Source organism: Salvelinus fontinalis, chromosome 35 (assembly GCF_029448725.1).
Source record: "Salvelinus fontinalis isolate EN_2023a chromosome 35, ASM2944872v1, whole genome shotgun sequence".
Classification (NCBI taxonomy): Eukaryota; Metazoa; Chordata; class Actinopteri; order Salmoniformes; family Salmonidae; genus Salvelinus; species Salvelinus fontinalis.
This window is the reverse complement of record NC_074699.1, coordinates 6,299,499-6,322,082: the sequence shown is the minus strand read 5'-3', so window position 1 is coordinate 6,322,082 and position 22,584 is coordinate 6,299,499. Positions and strand designations below refer to the sequence as shown.

General features: G+C 42.4%; 1 protein-coding gene across 2 annotated transcripts in view; it reads left to right on the top strand.

The window, feature by feature from the left end:
• LOC129834291 (protein kinase C-binding protein NELL1-like) overlaps positions 1 to 22,584 on the top strand; it is a 466,854-nt gene that overhangs the window by 384,793 nt on the left and 59,477 nt on the right. For both annotated transcript variants that reach the window (XM_055899150.1, XM_055899149.1), the window contains exon 14: positions 2,652 to 2,774. In XM_055899150.1, the coding sequence (XP_055755125.1) occupies positions 2,652 to 2,774 (123 nt within the window). The remainder of the gene's footprint in view (positions 1 to 2,651; positions 2,775 to 22,584) is intronic.

Below are 22,584 nucleotides of genomic sequence, written 5' to 3'. Positions count from 1 at the left end.
GTAATAATTCTTTCACATTAAGTAAGAGTTTATCAAGAAATGTCTTCTGTAGTGGATGCCGCAACTATGTAATATTTATGTCCTGATTACAACTACAGAGGAAAATTTGCACTTAAAATCAAATATAAATAAAAAATCCCCCCAAAAAAATTATTGGTAACATTTCATTTTTTTCGGATCTCAGGAGGAAAGGATTTTTTAACGTTTATTTCACTTCATTAACTCAAAATAATGGCGCCGAAGCGGCCATGACTTTTCACTGTGCAAGAGGTTGTATCTATGTCGGTTGGTGATACTGATTTAGACACGTCCTTGCACTTTGAAAGCAACGCTGAGGTAGAGGTGAGTGAAGTAAGTAAACAGCAGATATAAGTTTGGTGTTGTGGATGTTTGATTTTGTGAAACTTGGAGAATAGCTCTCAGATTAGCGAGTACTGTCATGATCAGCTGGGGAGCAGTGTTTAGCTTTACATGCAAACCACAACACTCGCGTGCCTCAGCGAGCGTCTGCATGGCCAGGCGCTAAAATAGAAACAAGTTCTATTTGTGAAGCTCAACGGGCTTCAAGTCCGTCCTCTCCCATCTCCTCACTGGTTTTTAGGAGCATATACCCACGTGGGTGATTGAAAGATGAACTGACGTCCACAATCCAGTCGGTTGTCGTAATGCACCATAAAATTGGTTGCCAACCGCCATATAAAGTCCAAAGAAGTGAAAAAGAAGCCTGAGGAAGGAGAGATGAATTCGGTTTACGGTTTTATATGTGGATTAATTGTCGGAGTAGAGGATCTTATGCATTACAGGTAAAATAACAACCCAATGTTTATATCACAGGACAAATTAGCTAGCAACAGCAAGCTAGCTAGCTAAATTGCCATAAATGTTTAATGCTTTTCGACCTGTCCACAAATTAATATAATTGGTTCAGAGTTGGTTTTGATACTTCTACCGGTGAGTCCTGACCGTGTCTGGTGTGGGGGTACGAAATCAGCAAGCACACGATGGCACGCTCAGACGCACGCATGCATCTGGTTTGGTCAGCATATTAGGCCCCTCAGCTAACTAGTTGAGTGGTTTGTCTTGTTTCTACTGAAGTAATTCATATGGAAATGACCCAAGCTGTTTGCTATAGCTAGATAGGTAGTTAGCTATCTAACTGTCAGATTTGTCTGTCAGGCTAGCTAGAATAGTTGTGTGGCTGTAACATTAACGGTGTGCTGCGCTTGCGAAACGTCAAGTTTTCCCGTTCAGTATCTAACATTAGCCATACAGACAACCATTTCACTAACCACGAATTACAGATTAGATTAATGTTTGGTTATTTGTTGGACTTAGGTTATGGTTTGTCATGTTTCCTATTATTTGACAGCTTGCTTAGCTGTCGTGTTATGCTAGAAGCCAGTGCCGTGGAGCTCAAATTATATTGACTTGCAGTAATATCTGTTTACATAGCCAGCTAAGAAGTGGATTTTTTGTTCCTGTTTCTACCAGTGCTATTCCTTTGGAAACTATCCCATCTTTGTAACTAATCAGCTAACATTATCTAACTCTGTCGATGTCTATCAGGCAAGACAGGGTGAGTTGAGCAACACTGTGCTTTGCTTGCAATGCTGCAATCAGTCCAACAAACACACAATGAGAAACAATCTGTCCACTAAGGACTTTATAAAAATCAGTTTGATTAATGATCAATTGATTGAATGCAAGTGCTGTGTAGCTTTATGATGATACTGTATATATGTGTGTATGTGTATAAAGGAAGACGTGTTGTAACTGTAACACAATTTATTATGGAAACCCCTGAGAGGTGATTATTACAGAGTAGGTGTATGGCTGAGAAAAAGAAAGAGAGGAAGGGAGAGTGAGATTGTGTGCGTAAGTGAAAGAGAGACCGAGTGAGAGTTAGAGATGCTTTGAGGGATAGAGTGGAAGAGGAAGGAGGTGTGAGGAGAGAGGAAGAGGAGGGAGAGGAGAGTGGAGGGAGAGGAACATAGAGAGGAGGAGAAAGAGCAAGAGGGAGAGCACACTGGAGAGTCCGTCTGCCCCAAGTCTCACCATTCACAAGGCAAAGCAACATACAAATCCAACTCATGCAACACACTGTACTTACTGGAGCCTAGTCCGGCAGATGAGAATTGCCTCCCATTGAATTGACTGAACTTCCACCGGAACGCATACAGTTTACCACGGTTTACCACAGCATAAGATCAAGTGTGTGGCGAAGTTTGAATCGTTAACTGCATTCAATATGTCTTTTGGCTGTGTTTGTGTTACACAACCTGTCATGGACAACCAGAAGTAGGTGAGTAAATGAGATGCTGTTTTTTTGCAGCGATGAGTGGCTACAGATGGTGGTTGATCATACACTGCCTGTGGTGCAAACCCACTCCCTATTCCGTGAGGCTGATTGCTCAGACCAGCCCCTCGGTACAGCAGCTCAGATATAAAGTACACTGTTGAATGAAAACATGTGACGTTGACCCTTCAGGATGGATGCACGCTCACACTCGGCATGCAAACACAGACACAACCAAACACAAACATGCATTCATGATACAAATACACTCGCACACAACCAAGTAGTCTATACGCTCACAGACAGACAGACAGACACTACCACACAGTCTGACCCTGCTGCATCTCTCCCTCAGAACATGACAAGTGTGCAAGTGGGCAGAGCTCCTGTGACGACAATGCCATCTGCACCAACACCATCAGAGGCCACCTGTGCACCTGCAAGCCTGGCTACGTAGGGAACGGCTCCATCTGCACAGGTAAGACCTCACCCTCCATGCCTCTCTACCTCTTACACCTCTCTCTAACCCTCTTGAGCTCCATCGGCACCTCTACCCCCTACTCTGGACATCCACAGCCCTCTCCCTTTTTCCTCTTCTTTCTTCATCTGCAGAGGAAACGTCTTCACCTCCTTGCCCTTTTCTAACCCTCTACACCAGGGGTGTCAAACTAATTTTGCCCAGCAGGCCAGATTCAGTCTTCGACCGAGGTTCAGAGGGCCACACTTAAAATGTATTATATTTCCTCACCGTCAAAACGTGCAAGAAAGTGTCCACTATCCATCGCTTTTGGAATTTCGATGTTCCCTGATTGTCTAGCTTTTGTTTTATATATACGGTACCTGTCAAAAGATGGACATACCTACTCATTCAAGGGTTTTTCTTTATTTTTACTATTTTCGACATTGTAGGATAATGGTGCAGACATCAAAACAATGAAATAACACATATAGTATCATGTAGTAACCAAAAAGTGTTAAACAAATCAAAATACATTTTATATTTCAGATTCTTCAAAGTAGTGTCATGACGTTGCTATCGTTAATGTGATGACATGCTATTTATTGAATAATTAACTATGTTTATTATTACATAATTAAATGAATCATGTAACAATTAACTCAGTAACCTGGGGCACCATGGGAATAGTTTGTTTAAGATGGAAAGAAATTACACAAATGTACTTTTAACATGGCACACCTGTTATTTGAAATACATTCCAGGTGACTACCTCTTGAAGCTGATTGAGAGAATGGCAAGATGGTGCAAAGCTGTCATCAAGGCAAAGTGATGCTACTTTGAAAAATCTCAAATCTCAAATATATTTTGATTTGTTGTTGTTGCTTTCTACATGATTCCAAATGTGTTATTTCATAGTTATCATGTCTTCACTACTATTCTACAATGTAGAAAATAGTAACAATAAAGGAAAACCCTTGAATGAGTAAGTGTGTCCAAACATTTTGACTGGTACTGTATATATATATATATATATGTACAGTCGTGGCCAAAAGTGTTGAGAATGACACAAATATTAATTTCCACAAAGTTTGCTGCTTCGGTGTCTTTATATATTTTAGTCCGATTTTACTATGGAATACTGAAGTATAATTACAAGCATTTCATAAGTGTCAAAGGCTTTTAATGAAAATTACATGAAGTTGATGCAAAGAGTCAATATATGCAGTGTTGACCCTTCTTTTTCAAGACCTCTGCAATCCGACCTGGCATGCTGTCAATTTACTTCTGGGCCACATCCTGACTGATGGCAGCCCATTCTTGCATAATCAATGCTTGGTGTTTGTCAGAATTTGTGGGCTTTTGTTTGTCCACCCGCCACTTGAGGCTTGACCACAAGTTCTCAATGGGATTAAGGTCTGGGGCGTTTCCTGGTCATGGACCCAAAATATCGATGTTTTGTTCCCCGAGCCACTTAGTTATCACTTTTGCCCTATGGCAAGGTGCTCCATCATGCTGGAAAAGGCATTGTTCGTCACCAAACTGTTCCTGGATGGTCCTTAGGCAAAATTGTGAGTGAGCCCACTCCCCTGTAAATGGTCTCAGGATGCTTTACTGTTGGCAAGACACAGGACTGATGGTAGCGCTCACCTTGTCTTCCCCGGACAAGCTTTATTCAAGATGCCCCAAACAATCAGAAAGGGGATTCATCAGAGAAAATGACTTTACCCCAGTCCTCAGCAGTCCAATCCCTGTACCTTTTGCAGAATATCAGTCTGTCCCTGATATTTTTCCTGGAGAGAAGTGGCTTCTTTGCTGCCCTTCTTGACACCAGGCCATCCTCCAAAAGTCTTTGCCTCACTGTGCATGCAGATGCACTCACACCTGCCTGCTGCCATTCCTGAGCAAGCTCTGTACTGGTGCTGCCCCGATCCCGCAGCTGAATCAACTTTAGGAGACGGTCCTGGCGCTTGCTGGACTTTCTTAGGTTCCCTGAAGCCTTCTTCACAACAATTGAACCGCTCTCCTTGAAGTTCTTGATGATCCGATAAATGGTTGATTTAGGTGAATCTTACTGGCAGCAATATCAGAGCCTGTGAAGCCGTTTTTGGGCAAAGCAATGATGATGGCGCGTGTTTCCTTGCAGGTAACCATGGTTGACAGAGGAAGAACAATTATTCCAAGCACGATCCTCCTTTTGAAGCTTCCAGTCTGTTATTCGAACTCAATCAGCATGACAGAGTGATCTCCAGCCTTGTCCTCGTCAACACTCAGATCTGTGTTAACGAGAGAATCACTGACATGATGTCAGCTGGTCCTTTTGTGGCAGGGCTGGAATACAGTGGAAATGTTTTTGGGGGATTCAGTTCATTTGCATGACAAAGAGGGACTTTGCAAGTAATTGCAATTCATCTGATCACTCTTCATAACATTCTGGAGTATATGCAAATTGCCATCATACAAACTGAGGCAGCAGACTTTCTGAAAATGTATATTTGTCTCATTCTCAAAACTTTTGGCCACGACTGTATATGTGATTGGATGTATAGACATTATGGACAGTATGTGGATAGAATATGTAGTATATGAACATACACATGGAACACTGGTCACTTTAATAATGTTTACATACTGTTTTACCCATTTCATATGTATATACTGTATTCTAGAGAAGGCCATCCTAGTCAACCATTATTGTGAATATACTATGTATTATACAATAATATTTGAATAGGATGGCCTAATCTAGAATACAGAATATACATGTGAAATGGGAAAAACAGTATGTAAACATTATTAAAGTGACCAGTGTCCCATTATTTAAGGGACCAGTGTTCCATGCGTATGTACATAGGGCAGCAGCCTCTAAGGTAGCGGGCTAGTGACAGTGACTAAGTTCAGAGCAGTGGACTGGGAGGAGGCCGGCTAGTGATAGCTATTTAACAGTCTAATGACCTTGAGATAGAAGCTGTTTTTCAGTGTCTCGGTCCCAGCTTTGATTCACAAGGAACTGACCTCGCCTCATCCAATCAAGTTGTAGAAACATCTCAAACATATCGGGGCGGCAGGTAGACTAGTGGTGAGAGTGTTGGGCCAGTAACTGTAAGGTTGCTGGATCGAATCCCAGAGCTGGCAAGGTAAATATCTGTCATTCTGCCTCTGAACAAGGCAGTTAACCCACTTTTCCCTGGTAGGCTGTCATTGTAAATAAGAATTTGTTCTTAACTGACTTGCCTAGTTAAATACAGTTAAAAAATAAAATAGTTATTGAGTCTCATAGCAAAGGTTCTGAATAAGGTATTTCTGTTTTTAAAATGTCTATAAACCTGTTTTGGGGTATTGTGTGTATGAGAATTTTAAACATTAAATCAATTTTAATGTAACAAAATGCGGAAACGGGGAAGGGTTCTGTATACTTTCCGAATGCACTGTATGGTGACCATGAGTCTTAGGCTAGTAAAACACCTCTCTTCTTCTCATCCTTTTCCCTTTTTCTGTACTCTCTAAACTCGGTCTATTAATCTTGTTCTGTCTCCCAGGAAAAGGACCCCGTCTTCTCTTCCTCTCCTCCCTCGCTCTATCGCTCTAGTACTGTCTCGCTGTCTGTCCCCCGTGTCGACCAGTGTGTAATTAGAGTGTAGAATATAGGGAATTCTCTTTATTTGGGAGTGCGACGTGTGTGTGTGTGTGTGTGTGTGTGTGTGTGTGTGTGTGTGTGTGTGTGTGTGTGTGTGTGTGTGTCACACCTGCCGTCTTACCACCGCCTCCCCGTGTCTTTCTGTAATAGCGACGCATTAGGATGGGAGGCAGGTGGAAGGCAGGTCTACGGAGAGATCAATGCAATTTGCAAAGTGCTTTCCAGACTGTTTCTATGCTGGATTGTCTCCAACAAGAGGCACACAGCAGCCCCAGAAAAAAGAAAAATAGATTTTAAAAAATGCCATCGAACATCTTTACTGCCACCTCCCCATTTTTCACTCTGGAAGTCATGAGTAATATGCAAATGATCCAACTGGGGGAAAATGGTTTTTTGCTCAGAGAAAAATGCATAAAACAATGACTTGAATATGAAATGCACTCCAACCAGCTCAGAGAAAGAGCGTTCCAACCACACACAAACTGATCATATCTATGTTCGAATCCACGATGAATCAAGTCAAATATTCTTCAAATGGCTCCGTATTGTATTATTATGTAACTATTACTACATCTCAATTAATTCCCCAGACTATTCATATTCTATGGAAACAGACTTGTAGTAATTATTCCCCATTTTCACTGTCCCTCCGGGAATCCATTCACGTGTGGTGCCCCTATCGTTGGCCAATCGACCAGGAGCGTCTCTCCTCAGTCTGAACATACATCATCACTGTGCTCTTAGAAATTAAGAATTGAGTCACAGATCTGGGCTAGGTCCCGAGTCTGTCCCTGATAATACTGGCTGTCACCGCGTAGCCGATGTAAAAGGGTTATCGGAGTGTTAGTAGACATATCCCGCTCTGAGACCTAGAAGTAGTTGTTTCCCTTGCACTGCAAGAGCCGCAGCATTTGTGGCGTTACTGGTAACGCTTCTTGATGGTGACATGTCAATATGTATTCAGAGTTTCCCTGGTTCGAGACCAGTGAGGGACAGAAGATTTAAGCTGGTAGGTATGTAGTTGGCATAATGTCCCTGCTAATATAGAAGAGGTAAGCATGTAACTAGGGAAAGGGAGTATCTAATCAGTTGCACGACTACATACATTCAACCAACAAGTGTATCCCGCATTTTACGTCATTGGCGCCCAGGGAGCAGTTGTTGGGGGTTAACTGCCTTGCTCAAGGGCAGAACGGCAGATTTATTCCGACCTTGCGAGCTCGGGGATTTGAACCAGCAACCTTTTGGCTACTGGCCTAATGCTCTTAACTGCTAGGCTACCTGCGGCCCCTCTTAATGTTAATGCAATAGAGGTAAACTGGTAGTAATGCAGCTACCATAACATCCTTGCTAATGCTAACAAAGAGGTAAGCTGGTAGTACTGTAGCTAGCTAAGCCTCGTGCTGTGATGCCACCTTCCCTGTGTCTAACGATAGAGGTGTATGAATAGAGGAGGTGAAGTGGATAACTAATGAGAGAATACTCATCCACTTTTGGAGGACAATGGAAGACTATTGCAGAAGGCAGAGGCTGCGCGACCTCAAACCTCTCAAACCTCTCCATGACGCCTTTTCCCAAACTGTATAACAGTCTGCGCATGTACCAACTTAACCCACTGCATGCCAAGCAGTTCATGGGAATATGCATTTAGATCTTCTTGAATTAGGTACAGTGTTGTTTCGTGGGCAAATGTTTGAGCAGATGATCTTAACAAACTGTGGCCTGCCTGTGTTTTGTTACAAACAAAGCACATATTTTGCGTAGTAGCGCACGCTGATGAGATGCTAGATTCAATTTCTATGAGTACAACGATCTTGAACAGCAATGAATGTCATAGAGGACACGTGGACATATTATGGGAGCCAGAGGTGTTAGTCTGTATCCATGATTCCATTCAATTTTCTATTGTGCAATACTACATTTTACATTCACCTATAATGTGTATGCATACTGTATCTCATTCAAATAACATATTTGCACTATATGACATAATGATGTCCCTCCATTTCATCTATAATGTCTAGGATCAGACCAGGACAGCTCTGTACAGATGGAGATGTATGTGGTCCATGAACTGAGTTGGTGAAAAGCACTCAGTTCCATCTAATTCTTATACTTATCTGTAGCTCTTACAGCTGCAGCCTTTACTTACCTTGAATTTGGCTCCCCCTAGTGTTGATCTGGAGTATTTTCCTTTACCGAGAAAATTGACCCATCATGTGACCTGTTAGGAGGACGTTGTAGAGCTCAGAGTGCTCTTTTTCAGTTGTCTGCTTACAATCTTCATCCATCCTTTACGTTGTATGCCTTAGGAAGCTTAGTCAGTGAGTATATATCTTTCCTTTCAGAGCATTATTTGTGGAATTTGAATGTGTATGTTTACTTTGTCGAATAGATGGACAGCACTAGCTTAATTGCTACAGTATGTTAGCCTAGCTTTTGCTTGTTGTTAGTGTGAACAAAATATCAAGTTACGTTCATATCTAGTTTGTATTTTAGGACAGATTTCATTGTTTTATGGAGACATTATTGCCTTTGTTTCAGTTTCACGCTGTTTCAAATCAATAAATCTTGTGAACATGGAGATCATGCTTTGAGGATTATTGATGTGAAGGCATTTATCTTGCTGTCAAAATATGCACAGTAACGCATACGGCGGACAGTATAGTGAAATGACAGCTCTCTATCGGGCAGGACCACAAGTTGGATCAAGCAACAGACACTGCTAACCCATCACAACGCCAAGAGAAGCCTACAACAATTGCGGCAGAGTACAGACAACCTCCAACACACTGTGGCCGAGGAGTAGGCATCCACCTTCAAGAGCAGGTCTCGTGCTTCAGCCTCATCCTACCATTCAAGCAGGTCACCTACAGGAGCTGCAGCCGCCATAGCAAGGGCAAAAGCAGAAGCTGCAAAAGTTCACCTCTCCTTTGCGGAGAAAGAAAGGAGAATGAAAATAGAAAAAACACAATTAGAAGCATCTATGGATGTGCTGAAAGAGGAAAAGGAAGTGGCTGAGGCTGAGGCTCTAGAAGCTGCTGCTGATTTCGGCACAGAAAAGTAGTTGCAGACTCAAGCTCAACTTCACCCAACTCGACCCCACACAGCGAACTAAGGAGTATCTCATAGAGCAAGCTAAATCCTATGACACTCCCAAGCCAATGACAGGAATAGAGCCGTCCTCTGATGGTGAGACAAGACAGGGATATACCAGGCCAGAGCCCGCACGTAACACCCTATTGCAATGTCTCAAGCCTGAGATCAGTTCTCCACCTGTTGACACCACTACCGCTGTAGACCGCCACTTCCCTAATCCGGAGTCAAGGCCTCCTCCTCCTTCACCTCACCCCTAGCTTACACGGTTCCCTTCAAGAAGGCCAGAACAGCAGCTGGACCCAAAGAAGTATGCACAATGACGGAAGTCATCCACCTGCTCCACATTACAAGCGCACATGGGAAGAGCCCCAAAGTGGGAACCCATACATTTCCAACTTTGTGAGTTACTTTGCTCGTCGCGAGCTCTACTCTACTCCAATTTTATGACCAACCGGAGAGCTACAGGGCTTTTCGGCGCTCCTTTCACAACGCCATCAGAGGCTTAGACTTAACCTACAGTGACAAAATGGATCTTCTCACTAACCTCACTAGGGTAGGGGGCACTATTTTCAACCCCGGATGAAAAGCGTGCCCAAAGTAAACTGCCTGCTACTCAGGCCCAGAAGCTAGGATATGCATATAATCAGTATATAATCAGTAGATTTGGATAGAAAACAGTTTCTAAAACTGTTAAAATAGAATCTGTGAGTATAACAGAACTGAAATGGCAGGTGAAAACCTGAGGAAATTCCATCCAGGAAGTGCCATTATTTTGAAATGGCTGTTTTTCCAATGAAACTCTATCCACCATTTAATGGGATAGGACCCAGATTCCGTTCTCTATGGCTTCCACTTGTTGTGAACAGTCTTTAGACATTGTTTCAGGATTTTATTCAGAAAAATTAGGGAGAATGACAACTTTGAATGAGTGGATAGTGGGATGTCCCCAGAGCTGTTTGCTGCGCACGACCAAGAGTGCGCCTTTCTTGCTTTTCTTTTATATTGACGACGCTATTGTCCGGATGAAATATTATTGATTATTTAGGTGTCACGTTCCTGACCTATTGTTTATTTTTCTTTTATTTATTTAGTTGGTCAGGACGTGAGTTGGGGTGGGTTGTCTTTGTGTGTTTTTGTATTGTCTAGGGTGTTGTATAGTTTAGGGGGTTAAGTAGAGTAGATGGGTTAGTGTTCAGTGTAGGTGTCTAGGAAAGTCTATGGTTGCCTGAATTGGTTCTCAATCAGAGACAGCTGGTTATTGTTGTCTCTGATTGGGAGCCATATTTAAGGCAGCCATAGGCTTTAGCTGTTTGGGTAATTGTCTATGTTGAACGTTGGTAGCTTGTGTATGCACTTACGTTTGTAGCTTCACGGTCGTTTGTTGTTTTGTTTTGTAAAAGTGTTTGTTTCGTGTTTTGTCATCTTTAATAAAAGAAGATGTCTTCATTTCCGCTGCGCTTTGGTCCACTTATTATGACGATCGTGACATTAGGCTAAAAACAACCTGAGGATTTATTGTAAAAATCGTTTGACATGTTAATACAATCTTTACCGGTACTATTTGGAATTTTTGTCTGCCTGTTGTGATCGCATTTGAGCACTGAACAAAACGTGCCAACAAAATGAAGGTTTTTGGATATAAAGAGGGACTTTATCGAACAAAACAAACATTTATTGTGTAACTGGGAGTCTTGTGAGTGCAACCATTCGAAGATCATCAAAGGTAAGTGGTTAATTTTATTGCTATTTCTGACTTTCATCCGACCCATTCATGTAAACCATCCAGAACAAGGTCTGAGGATGGTTTGGGATAAACTTGAGGAATGCTACGGTTCGCCAGAGGTGATAGAGTCTCCCCAAGATCTCCATTAAGGTTTACCCAAAGCTGAGGGAGTTGGGCGACCTGCTTATGGAGCTTCGATCCGCAAAGGCCGAAGGAGACCTCCCTGGCCTAGCTTTTCTTGATACAGCTCGAGGTGTTAACCCTATAGTCGAGGTGTTAACTCCTCTGGGATATGTGGGACGGTAGCGTCCCACCTGGCCAAAAGCAGGTAAAAATGCAGAGCGCCAAATTCAAAAATATTACTATAAAAATCTAACTTTCATGAAATCACACATGAAAGACACCAAATTAAAGCTACACTTGTTGTGAATCCAGCCAACATGTCTGATTTCAAAAAGGATTTACAGCAAATGCACACCAAACGATTATGTTAGGTCAGTACATAGCCACAGAAAAACACAGCCATTTTCCAGCCAAAGAGAGGAGTAACAAAAAGCAGAAATAGAGATAAAATGAATCACTAACCTTTGATGATCTTCATCAGATGACACTCATAGGACTTCATGTTATACATGAAGTTATACAATACATGTATGTTTTGTTCGGTAAAGTTCATATTTATATCCAAATATCTGAGTTTTAGGCGGGACGCTACTGTCTCACTTGGCCAAAAGCCAGAGAAAATGCAGAGCGCCATGTTGAAATAAATTACTATAAAAATCAAACTTTCATTAAATCACACATGAAAGATACCAAATTAAAGCTACACTGGCTGTGAATCCAGCCAACGTGTCAGAATTAAAATAGGCTTTTCGGCGAAAGCAAACGATGCTATTATCTGAGTTAGAACCATAGAAAACAAAGGGAGAGAAGCATATTTCAACACTGCAGGTGCGACACAAAACGCAGAAATAAAAATATAATTCATGCCTTACCTTTGACGAGCTTCTGTTGATGGCACTCCAATATGTCCCATAAACATCACAAATGGTCCTTTTATTCAATTAATTCCGTCGATATATATCCAAAATATCCATTTATTTGGCGCGTTTGATCCAGAAAAACACCGGTTCCAACTTGTGAAACGTGACTACAAAATATCTCAAAAGTTACCTGTAAACTTTGCCAAAACATTTCAAACTACTTTTGTAATACAACTTTAGGTATTTTTAAACGTAAATAATCGATAAAATTGAAGACGGGATGATCTGTGTTCAATACAGGATTAAAACAAACTGTAGCTAGTCTTCTGGTCATGTGCCTCTAAAAACAGAACACAACAAGTGACCCTGAATCAAAATGGCCGTACTTGTTCATTACACAAAGGAAAAACCCTCAAACAATTTCTAAAGACTGTTGACATCCAGTGGAAGCGGTAGGAACTGCAAGAAGGTAAATTAGAAAACTGTATTCCCAATGAAAATCCATTGAAAAGAGAGTGACCTCAAAAAAAAGAATTCTGAATGGTTTGTCCTCTGTGTTTCGCCAGCTAAATAAGTTATGTTATACTCACAGACATGATTCAAAGAGTTTTAGAAACTTCAGAGTGTTTCCTATCCAAACAAAGTTCCCTGGAAGCAAAGCAGTCAGAGAGAATACTCAGTTCACAAAACAGAGGTATCCCCCACTACCACCTCTGACTCAGACAAGCCTATCAAGTAAGCCGAGAATTCCGAATTGCAGTGCCTTATCAACAAGAAGCCTCACCCCTTACGGAAGTAAACCACTGGACCAAGACAAGGTTTTCCTGAAAGAGAATGGTCTATGCTTTAGATGTTGTTCATCCTCTTTTCACATTGCCAAGAACTGCAAGTCAAGCTTTAGCTGTGCAGAATGTGAGAGCAAGAGTCATAACGCCACCCTTCATTCATTCACCTCCCTGCGTCAAAATAACACACCTCCTACAGAGCACAGTGGAGAGGAAGAGCTCACACCTCCTTCCGATGAAACGTCTCAGTGTACCCAAGTCTGCAGTGGGAACCTTACCGACTGGTCTTGCTCTAAGATCTGCCTTGTCAAAATCTACACAACAGGCTAAAGAGATAGAGCAGTGAAATTCTATGCTATCCTTGACGAGCAAAGCAACAGATTGGTTTGTTCTGAGTTCTTCGATATCTTTAGGGTACAAGGCCCCAACTCTCCCTACTCCTTAAGACCTGCGCCGGAGTGATGGAGACAGTAGGAAGAAGAGCCAATAGCTACAAGGTAGAATCTATGGATGGGCAAGTCAGTCTTGCGCTGCCAACTCTCATCGAGTGTAATGAGATCCCAAACAATCGATCCGAGATCCCAACTCCAGACGCAGCGCTCCACCATGCTCACCTGAAACCCCTTGCTCACCTCATCCCAGAACTCGAACCCAAGGCTCCCATCATGCTCCTTCTTGGAAGAGATATTATAAGTCCATAATGTGCGCAAGCAAGTTAATGGGCCCCATGACTCACCATACACCCAGAAGCTTGACCTCGGATGGGTCATAATAGGCAATGCCTGCCTGGGGAGCGTTCACAAGCCTCTCTCAGTGAGTACCTTTCACACAAACACTTTGGAGAAAGGACGACCCACTCTCTTCGAGCCATGTCCCAACCTCTTCTTGGTGAAAGAAAGATTCCGGAATGCCCAAACTCGCGATCAGCCTGCATTATGTTGCTACAAAAGTCTTCCTTGCGACAAAGATGAAGTTCACTTGGGCTGCAATGTGTTCCAGCAAACTAGATACGACAATAAAGTGGCCTTCTCCATCGAAGACAGCTCTTTTCTGAAAATCATGAAGGAAGGGATCAGGAAAGACGACAGCAACAGCTGGGTGGCACCATTACAAGTCACCAAGATGTCATCTAGCCGACAATCGACATTAGCGCTGAAACGCTTCTCCTCCCTCAGATGCAACTTCCTTAGGAAGCCCGAGATGAAAGAGCACTTTGTCCCTTTTATGGAGAAGATTTTTGAGTATGGTCATGCTGAAGTGGCTCCACCCCTGAAAGAAGAAGAGTAACAGTGGTACATACCTACATTGGTGTCTATCACCCAAAGAAGCCTGGTCCAATCTGTGTGGTTTTTGACTCTAGTGCCAAATACGATGGAGTATCCCTCAATGACGTGCTCATGACTGGGTCTGACCTCAACAACAAACTCCTTGGGGTGCTTACTCGCTTCCGTAGGGGATCTGTCGCTGTGACAGTGGATATACAACAAATGTTCCACTGTTTTCTGGTGAAAGAAGAAGACCGTAACTTCCTGAGATTCCTGTGATTCCAGGACAACGACTTGTCCAAAGACATCGACTACCGCATGAAGGTCCATGTCTTCGGTAACAGTCCTTCTCCAGCAGTGGATATCTACGGCCTCAAAGAGTAATTTCAAAAAGGAGAACCAGACTATGATCCTGATGTCAGACAGTTTGTGGAACGTGACTTCTATGTCGACGATGGCTTAAAACCTTTTCTCAATAGGGGGTGCTGTTGGGACTTTGTAATAATTACGTTCCCAAATTAAACTGCCTCGTACTCAATTCTTGCTCGTACAATATGCATATTATTATTACTATTGGATAGAAAACACTCTCTAGTTTCTAAAACCGTTCTAGGGTCAGTTTATAAGTCCCCATTCAAGCTATGGGGCTACATGCACTACATACGCCTTCCTCTAGATGTCAGTAAGCGGTGAGAATTTGAATGGACTGGATTGCACCATCTGGGACACTATAAAGGCTCATGGAACGGAGGTACCGTTCTTTTCAACGGGGCGCCTGGCGCAAGAGGGACATCACAACGGCGTCCTGAAAAGCTTTCGTTTTAGCAGTTCTGTATCTCCGGCTCTGATTTAATTAGTTTTTGTCTTAACTTCATAAGGTAGTTAATTTAAACCGACTTATAGCAGTTTATATCAGTTTTTTGCGATTTTCTGGGGTTTCTTTGTCACACGCTATCACGAGTTGGACACCTCTCAGGTGGGTTAGCATTAGCTGCTATTTCTACAGGAGAAGAGGACATCTTTCAACCAAAAGACGATTGTTCTGGAGAAAGGACACCTTGCCCAAGATTCTGATGGAAGCTCAGCAAATAGTAAGCAATCTTTATGTTGTTAATTCGTATTTATGTTGACAAATGTCAAATAATAATTCCGCCATGAATTTCGGTGCGGTCTCGCTTTAGCGCACGCTGTATGCTGAAGTAACGTTAATTTTAAAAATATAACACAGCGATTGCATTAAGAACTAATTTGTCTTTCATTTGCTGTCCAACCTGTATTTTTTAGTCAAGTTTTGGATTAGTTACTGATTAGAATAGGTGCCTCTCCAAAGATTTCTCCCGACATTTTCTGGGCAGCTCTGCTACTTTTCTCATTGTATAACCTGTTGAGGATGGGGGCGCTGTTGAGACTATTTATGCTAATTGGGTAATTTTTGAAACGGCTTCCCACAAAATCCTTGATCGTACAATATGCATATTATTATTATTATTGGATAGAAAACAGTCTATAGTTTCTATAGGAGTTGAAATTTTGTCTCTAAGTGGAACAGAGCCCATTCTACAGCAATTTCCCTGACATGGAGTCAGATTTCAGAAATGTTGGCCACTGTTCTGAAGTCAGTTAAAAGGGCACTGTTATTGCTATGACTATACGGACACTTCTTACGTCTTCCCCTGGATGCCTTTACGTGATGACGATTCCAATGGCGTCGATTGCGCATTCACAGGCACTACAAATGAAAAAACCCTGTAGCTAGCAAGTCTTTTCTTGGTGCGTAACGCGCGTGGAGGACACCGACCGCTCCTGTTCCAAGCGTTAGTTTAGCCTGTTATATTTCTCCGGTCATCTTTTCACTCGTTATAGGAGTTAAAAACATCATAAGGTAGTTAATTTAAAGCGTTTTATAGCAATTTATATCCGTTTAGTGCGATTTTGGGACATTTATTTCTTTAACGCTGTGAATAGCTGGGCACGCTTTCAGTTCATCCCGAACGCAGTTGGCATTTCCACATGGCAAGAGGACAGCTTTCCACCAAAAGACGATTACTCCCAAGAAAGGATCCTTTGCCCAAGATACTGATGGAAGAACAGCTCAAAGTAGGACATTTTTATTATGATAAATCGTGTTTCTGTCGAAACATTTTAGCGGCTTAGGACGCCATGTTTTTTGACGTAGCTTCGCTTGGCGCAAACTGTATTGAAAAGTAAGGATAAATTAAAAAATGTAATTCCGCAATTGTATTAAGAATTAAATTGTCTATCAATCCCTGTCCACCCTATATTTTTTAGTCACGTTTATGAGTATTTATGTATAAGAGTAGATCACTGTCTAAGTGGCGCAAGGACATTTTCTGACCAGCTGAGCTACATTTCACATTGTCTAACCATGATTTTGGTGGCTAAATATAAACATTTTCAATCAAACTCTATATGGATTGTGTAATATGATGTTACAGGAGTGTCATCGGAAGAATTCTGAGAAGGTTAGTGAAAAAATTAATATATTTTTGGCGATGTTGACGTTATCGCTCACTTTGGCTAGAATCAATGCTGGGCTGCTATGTGCTATGTGCTATGCTAATATAACGATTTATTGTGTTTTCGCTGTAAGACACTTAGAAAATCTGAAATATTGTCTGTATTCACAGGATCTGTGTCTTTCGATTCGTGTATGCTGTGTATTTTTACGAAATGTTTGATGATTAGTAAGTAGGTAAACACGTTGCTCAATGTAGTTTTTCTAGTCCATTTGTGACGGTGGGTGCAATTGTAACCTATGCCATCTACCTGAAATATGCACTTTTTTCTAACATACCATAAATATGTTATCAGACTGTCATCTGATGAGTTTTTTTGTTGGTTAGGGGCTATAAATATCTTAGTTTAGCCGAATTGGTGATGGCTACTGGTGTTGGTGGACAAATAAAAGATGGTGGATTATGCTAATGTGTTTTTAGGTAATTGATGTACATCTTTACATATTGTGTCTTCCCTGTAAAACATTTTAAAAATCGGACATGTTGACTGGATTCACAAGATCTGTGTCTTTCATTAGCTGTATTGGACTTTAATGTGTGAAAGTTAAATATTTTTAAAAAATATTTTTTTTGAATTTCGCGGCACTGGTTTTTCAGTGGGGGGGGGGGGGGGGGTGTGCCGCTAGCGGCACGCTGATCCTAGACAGGTTTTAAACCACGATTTGTGCCGCTAAATATGCACGTTTTCGAACAAACTCTATATGCATTGTGTAATATGATGTTATAGGACTGTCATCTGAAGAATTCTGAGAAGGTTAGTGAAAAAATTAATATATTTTGGTGGTTTATACGTTATTGCTATTTTTGCCTTGAATCAATGCTGTTGTGATGTTTGCTATTGTGGTAAGCTAATATAACGCTATATTGTGTTTTCGCTGTAAAACACTTAGAAAATCTGAAATATTGGCTGGATTCACAAGATCTGTGTCTTTCATTTGCTGTACGCTGTGTATTTTTAAGAAATGTTTTATGATGAGTAATTAGGTAATACACGATGGTCTCTGTAGTTATTCTAGTTGCTTTGGTGAGAGTTGTGATGGTGGCTGCAATGGTAAACTATGATTTATACCGGAAATATGCACATTTTTCTAACAAAACATATGCAATACAATAAATATGTTATCAGACTTTCATCTGAGGAAGTTGTTTCTTGGTTAGTGGCTATTTATATCTTTATTTGGTCGAAATTGTGATAGCTACCTATGCAGGAAAGAAATGGTGGACAAAAAAAGTTGTGTCTTTTGCTATCGTGGTTAGCTAATAGATTTACATATTGTGTCTTCCCTGTAAAACATTTAAAAAATCAGAAATGATGGCTGGATTCACAAGATGTGTATCTTTCATCTGGTGTCTTGGCCTTGTGATTTAATGATATTTAGATGCTACTATTTACTTGTGACGCTATGCTAGGCTATGCTAGTCAGATTTTTTACTGATGGGGGTGCTCCCGGATCCGGGATTGGGAGGAAGTAGAAGTTAATTGACCTTTGGATGGTGTATCAATGCACCAACTCACTACAAAGATACAGGCGTCCTTCCTAACTCAGTTGATGTAGAGGAAGGACATTTCACCATGGGGTGACTTTAAAACCAGTTACAGACTTGAATGGTTGGAGAAAATAGAGAATGGAACAACAACATTGTAGTTACTCCACAATACTAACCTAATTGACAAAGTGAAAATAAGTAATTTCCTACAGTCCAAGATGCGGTCACCCTGCTCAAGAGAACACGAGATTCTCGCCAACTCTAATCTGAGGTTGCACAAGATTGTATCGAACAAGAAGGAGGTAATGGAAGCATTTCTATCTCAAGATCACACAAACGACTTAAAAGATCTCGAAAGATCTCGACATAGGCTCAGAGACTCTGCCTATGCAGCGCAGCTTGGGTCTTAACTGGGACCTCAGTACCGACACAGTCACCTTCGAGGTAGCCGAAGATGAGAAGCCCTTCACACGCCGAGGAGTGCTGTCAACTGTGAACAGTCTGTACGACCCACTTGGATTTGTGGCCCCTATCACCATTCAAGGCAAGTCTGTTGTCAGGGAGCTCACAATGGCCAACGGCGAATTGGACTCCCCCTGCCTCCAGAAATGGAGGAGCCAAGGGTTGCATGGAGAGAGTTTTTGAAAGAGCTATGTAACCTTCCTATCCCTAGGGCCTCACTAAGGTCTCACCCTCAGAAGTGAGACGACGAGAACTATGCATATTCATCCACAAAGGCAATAGTCACAGTTGCCTACCTCAAAGTGACAGATGTCAAAGGATTGAGTCACATGGGCTTTGTTTTGGGTAAAGCAAAACTGACGCCACTCCCAGAACATCGCTTTTCTCTTCAACAACACTACAGCAGAAAAAAAACAGCAGCTGTCAGACAGCATGCACAGCAGATGGATTTTCTCAGTCAAAGGATATCATAATACGGACAGTCCAAGAGGAAACCTATCTAATATAGTTTGAGCGCATCAGGAACCAGGAAACAATTCCCAAAGAAAGCTATCTGAGAGCCTTAGATCCATTCATTGATAAAGATGGCCTTCTGAGAGTTGGGGGTCGCATCACAGAAGCAAAACTCAGACATAACGAGAATAACCCCCTGATCATCATGGGGAAGCATCACGTTGCAGCTTTACTGGTGAGGCATTACCATGAACGGACCCAACACCAGGGACGCCTTTTCACAGAGGGAGGCATTCGTACAGCCGGTCTTTGGATAGTTGGCGGTAAAAGGTGCTTGAACAGCATCATCCACCAGTGTGTGACCTGTCGGAGAATTCGTGGTCCTTCTCAGGCACAGAAGATGGCCAGCCATCCTGCTGATCGTCTCTCCACCTAACCTCCGTTCACCCATGTCGGTCTGGACGTATTTGGTCCATTGACCGTTGCCTCTCGCCGGACAAGAGGAGGCCTCGCCCACAGAAAGCGGTGGGTTGTCATATTCACCTGTATGAGCATGAGAGCCGTTTCATATCGAAGTCCTTGAGTCACTGGATACATCAAGCTTTATCAACACCCTGAGGCGTTTCATCTCGATCCGAGGCCCAGCAAAGCATATTCGTTCTGATTGGGGCCTGCAAGGAACTTAAGATCCCCTCGAACATCAATGACGACTCCGTGGATACCTACCTGGCAAGACAGGGCTGCACCTGGATATTCAACCCACCTCATGCCTCTCACATGGGTGGTGCCTGGGAGAGGATGATTGGCATAGCAAGGAGAATCCTGGATTCTATGTTCCTCCAACAGGGTCATTCAAGTTGCGAAAGTCAAGAAACACTCATTACTCTGATGGCAGAAGTGGCTGCTATCATCAATGCCAGACCTCTGGTTCCAGTCTCTACAGATCCAGATGACCCCCTCATACTTACACCTGCTACTCTCACACAAAAAGTGAGTACAGGAGGAGGCTGAGCACGCACCCTTGTGGAGCCCCAGTGAGGATCAGCGGAGTGGAGGTGATGTTTCCTACCTTCACAACCTGGGGGCGGCCCGTCAGGAAGTCCAGGACCCAGTTGCACAGGGTGGGGTTCAGACCCAGGGCCTCAAGCTTAATGATGAGCTTGGAGGGTACTATGGTGTTGAAGGCTGAGCTATAGTCAATAAACAGAATTCTTACATAGGTATCCCTCTTGTCCAGATGGGATAGGGCAGTGTGCAGAGTGATGGCGATTGCATGGTCTGTGGATCTATTGGGGCGGTAAGCAAATTGAAGTGGGTCCAGGGTGGCAGGTAAGATAGAGGTGATATGATCCTTGACTACTCTCTCAAAGCACTTCATGATGACAGAGGTTAGTGCTACGGGGCGATAGTCATTAAGTTCAGTTTTCTTTGTCTTCTTGGGTGCAAGAACAATGGTGGCCCTCTTGAAGCATGTGGGGACATCAGACTGGGATAGGAAGAGATTGAATATGCCCGTAAACACACCAGCCAGCTGGTCTGCGCATGAAAACAAATTGCTCCTCCCCCTCATACCCACTGTCACTGAGGTGATTGCTGGTTCACATAAAGCTTGGCCTCCACCACAGGATATAGTTTACTGTTATTGATCCTGAAAGGGTCAAGAGGACACCACATCCATGGAAATTAGAAGCTTAAACTGGTACTGTGTGGCTCAGTTGGTAGAGCATGGTGCTTGTAATGTGAGGGTTGTGGGTTTGATTCCCACGGTGAAAAAGTAAAATACATTCATTTGTTCATTACTTTATGTCTCTGGAAAATATTTCCTCAAATGTAAATGTTATACAGAGAGAAGGAGTTTATCACCCTTTCTATATCTCCTTCCTCTTGCTGTCTCTCCTTCCTCTTACTGTTTCCCGCCGTCTGTCTATCTCTCCCTTACTCTCTTCTTCCTTCTCTCCATCGTCATGTTATCCTCAGAGGAGCAGCAAGTGTACCATCGTTTAAAACCCCAGCACACAACAATAGACGGGCCACTGAAGTTCAATCAGAGCACCGCTAAAGATTATAGTTCAGTATTGTTACCCGCTTCCCGCTTAATGAACAGATGCGCCTTGTAAATCCTTTTGTCAGCTGCAAAATGAGCTCCCTAATCTTGTTAATAGTCTTTTTTCTCTTTCTTTAGGACCGGTTTGTTGTACACAAAAGAGGTTTTTAAAAAGAGACAGCGGGGCCTAAACACTGGCTTAGAGAACAATGGGAGATGCCTGCTCTTTTCTCATCTATTTGTGCTAACAACGTGCAACTGTGTTAGAATAGTCTAACCGCGTGCCGTAGTGGTGTGATACTGAGTGTAATGATGTTCGCTGCATTGGGGAAAATGGAGTGAGGGAGGAGGAGGAGGGAGGGAGGTGGAGTGTCGGAATAGGAGATGATGCTGTTCCCTGCAAGTGCTAGATTCTGCTAATATATTATTTTTCCAAATTTGGCAGGACGATAGGAAAACACTAAGTTGTGCTGTTCAGATCCGCGCTGGAGGCCATATTGGTATTTTCTGAACATTTAAGGTCATAGGAGGAAAAAGCAGTATTAATTGGAAAATGTGAAATACAAAAAACAAACGTGTTTTTGTAGGTGGTACTAATTATCAAAGCAATTATTTTTAGCCTCATCCTGCTGTTGGATTTAGCTGCGGTGGAGCAGAGAAGAAAGTGTCTGCAGTCATCGTCTCAGATCCTATTCCTTACAGAATGGCAGTTGCTTCCCAAATGGGATCGTATTCCATATATAGTGCACTACTTTGGACCAGGGCCCATCGGCCTTTGGTTAAAAATAGTGCACTAAGTAGGGAATACGGTGATATTTGGGACTCGGTCGGCATCAGAGGAGCTTTGTGTGTTTGTGTGTGTGTGTGTGTGTGTGTGCACGTGTGTGTGTGTGCGTGCATGTGTGTGATTGCCTGAATATTGAGAGTAAGATGTTGGGGGGGTGCTATGGAATTGTTTTATACTGAACAAAAAATATAAACGCAACATGCAACAATTTTAAATATTTGACTGAGTTTAAGTTAATATTAGGAAATCAATCAATTTAAATCAATTAATTAGGCCCTAATCTATAGATTTCACGACTGGGCAGGGGCACACCCACTGGGGAGCCACACCCAGCCAATCAGAATTCGTTTTTTCCCCCACAAATGGCTTTATTACAGACAGCAATACTCCTCAGTTTCATCAGCTGTCCGGGTGGCTGGTCAAAGAATGGCGCCGGAGGGGATGGCTGCCGTTTTATGTGCTCCTAACCAACTGTGCTATTTTGTTCCGTTTTTTGCATTGCTTTTAACTTATTTTGTACGTAATGTTGCTGCTCCCATCTCTTATGATGGAAAATAACTTCTCACCT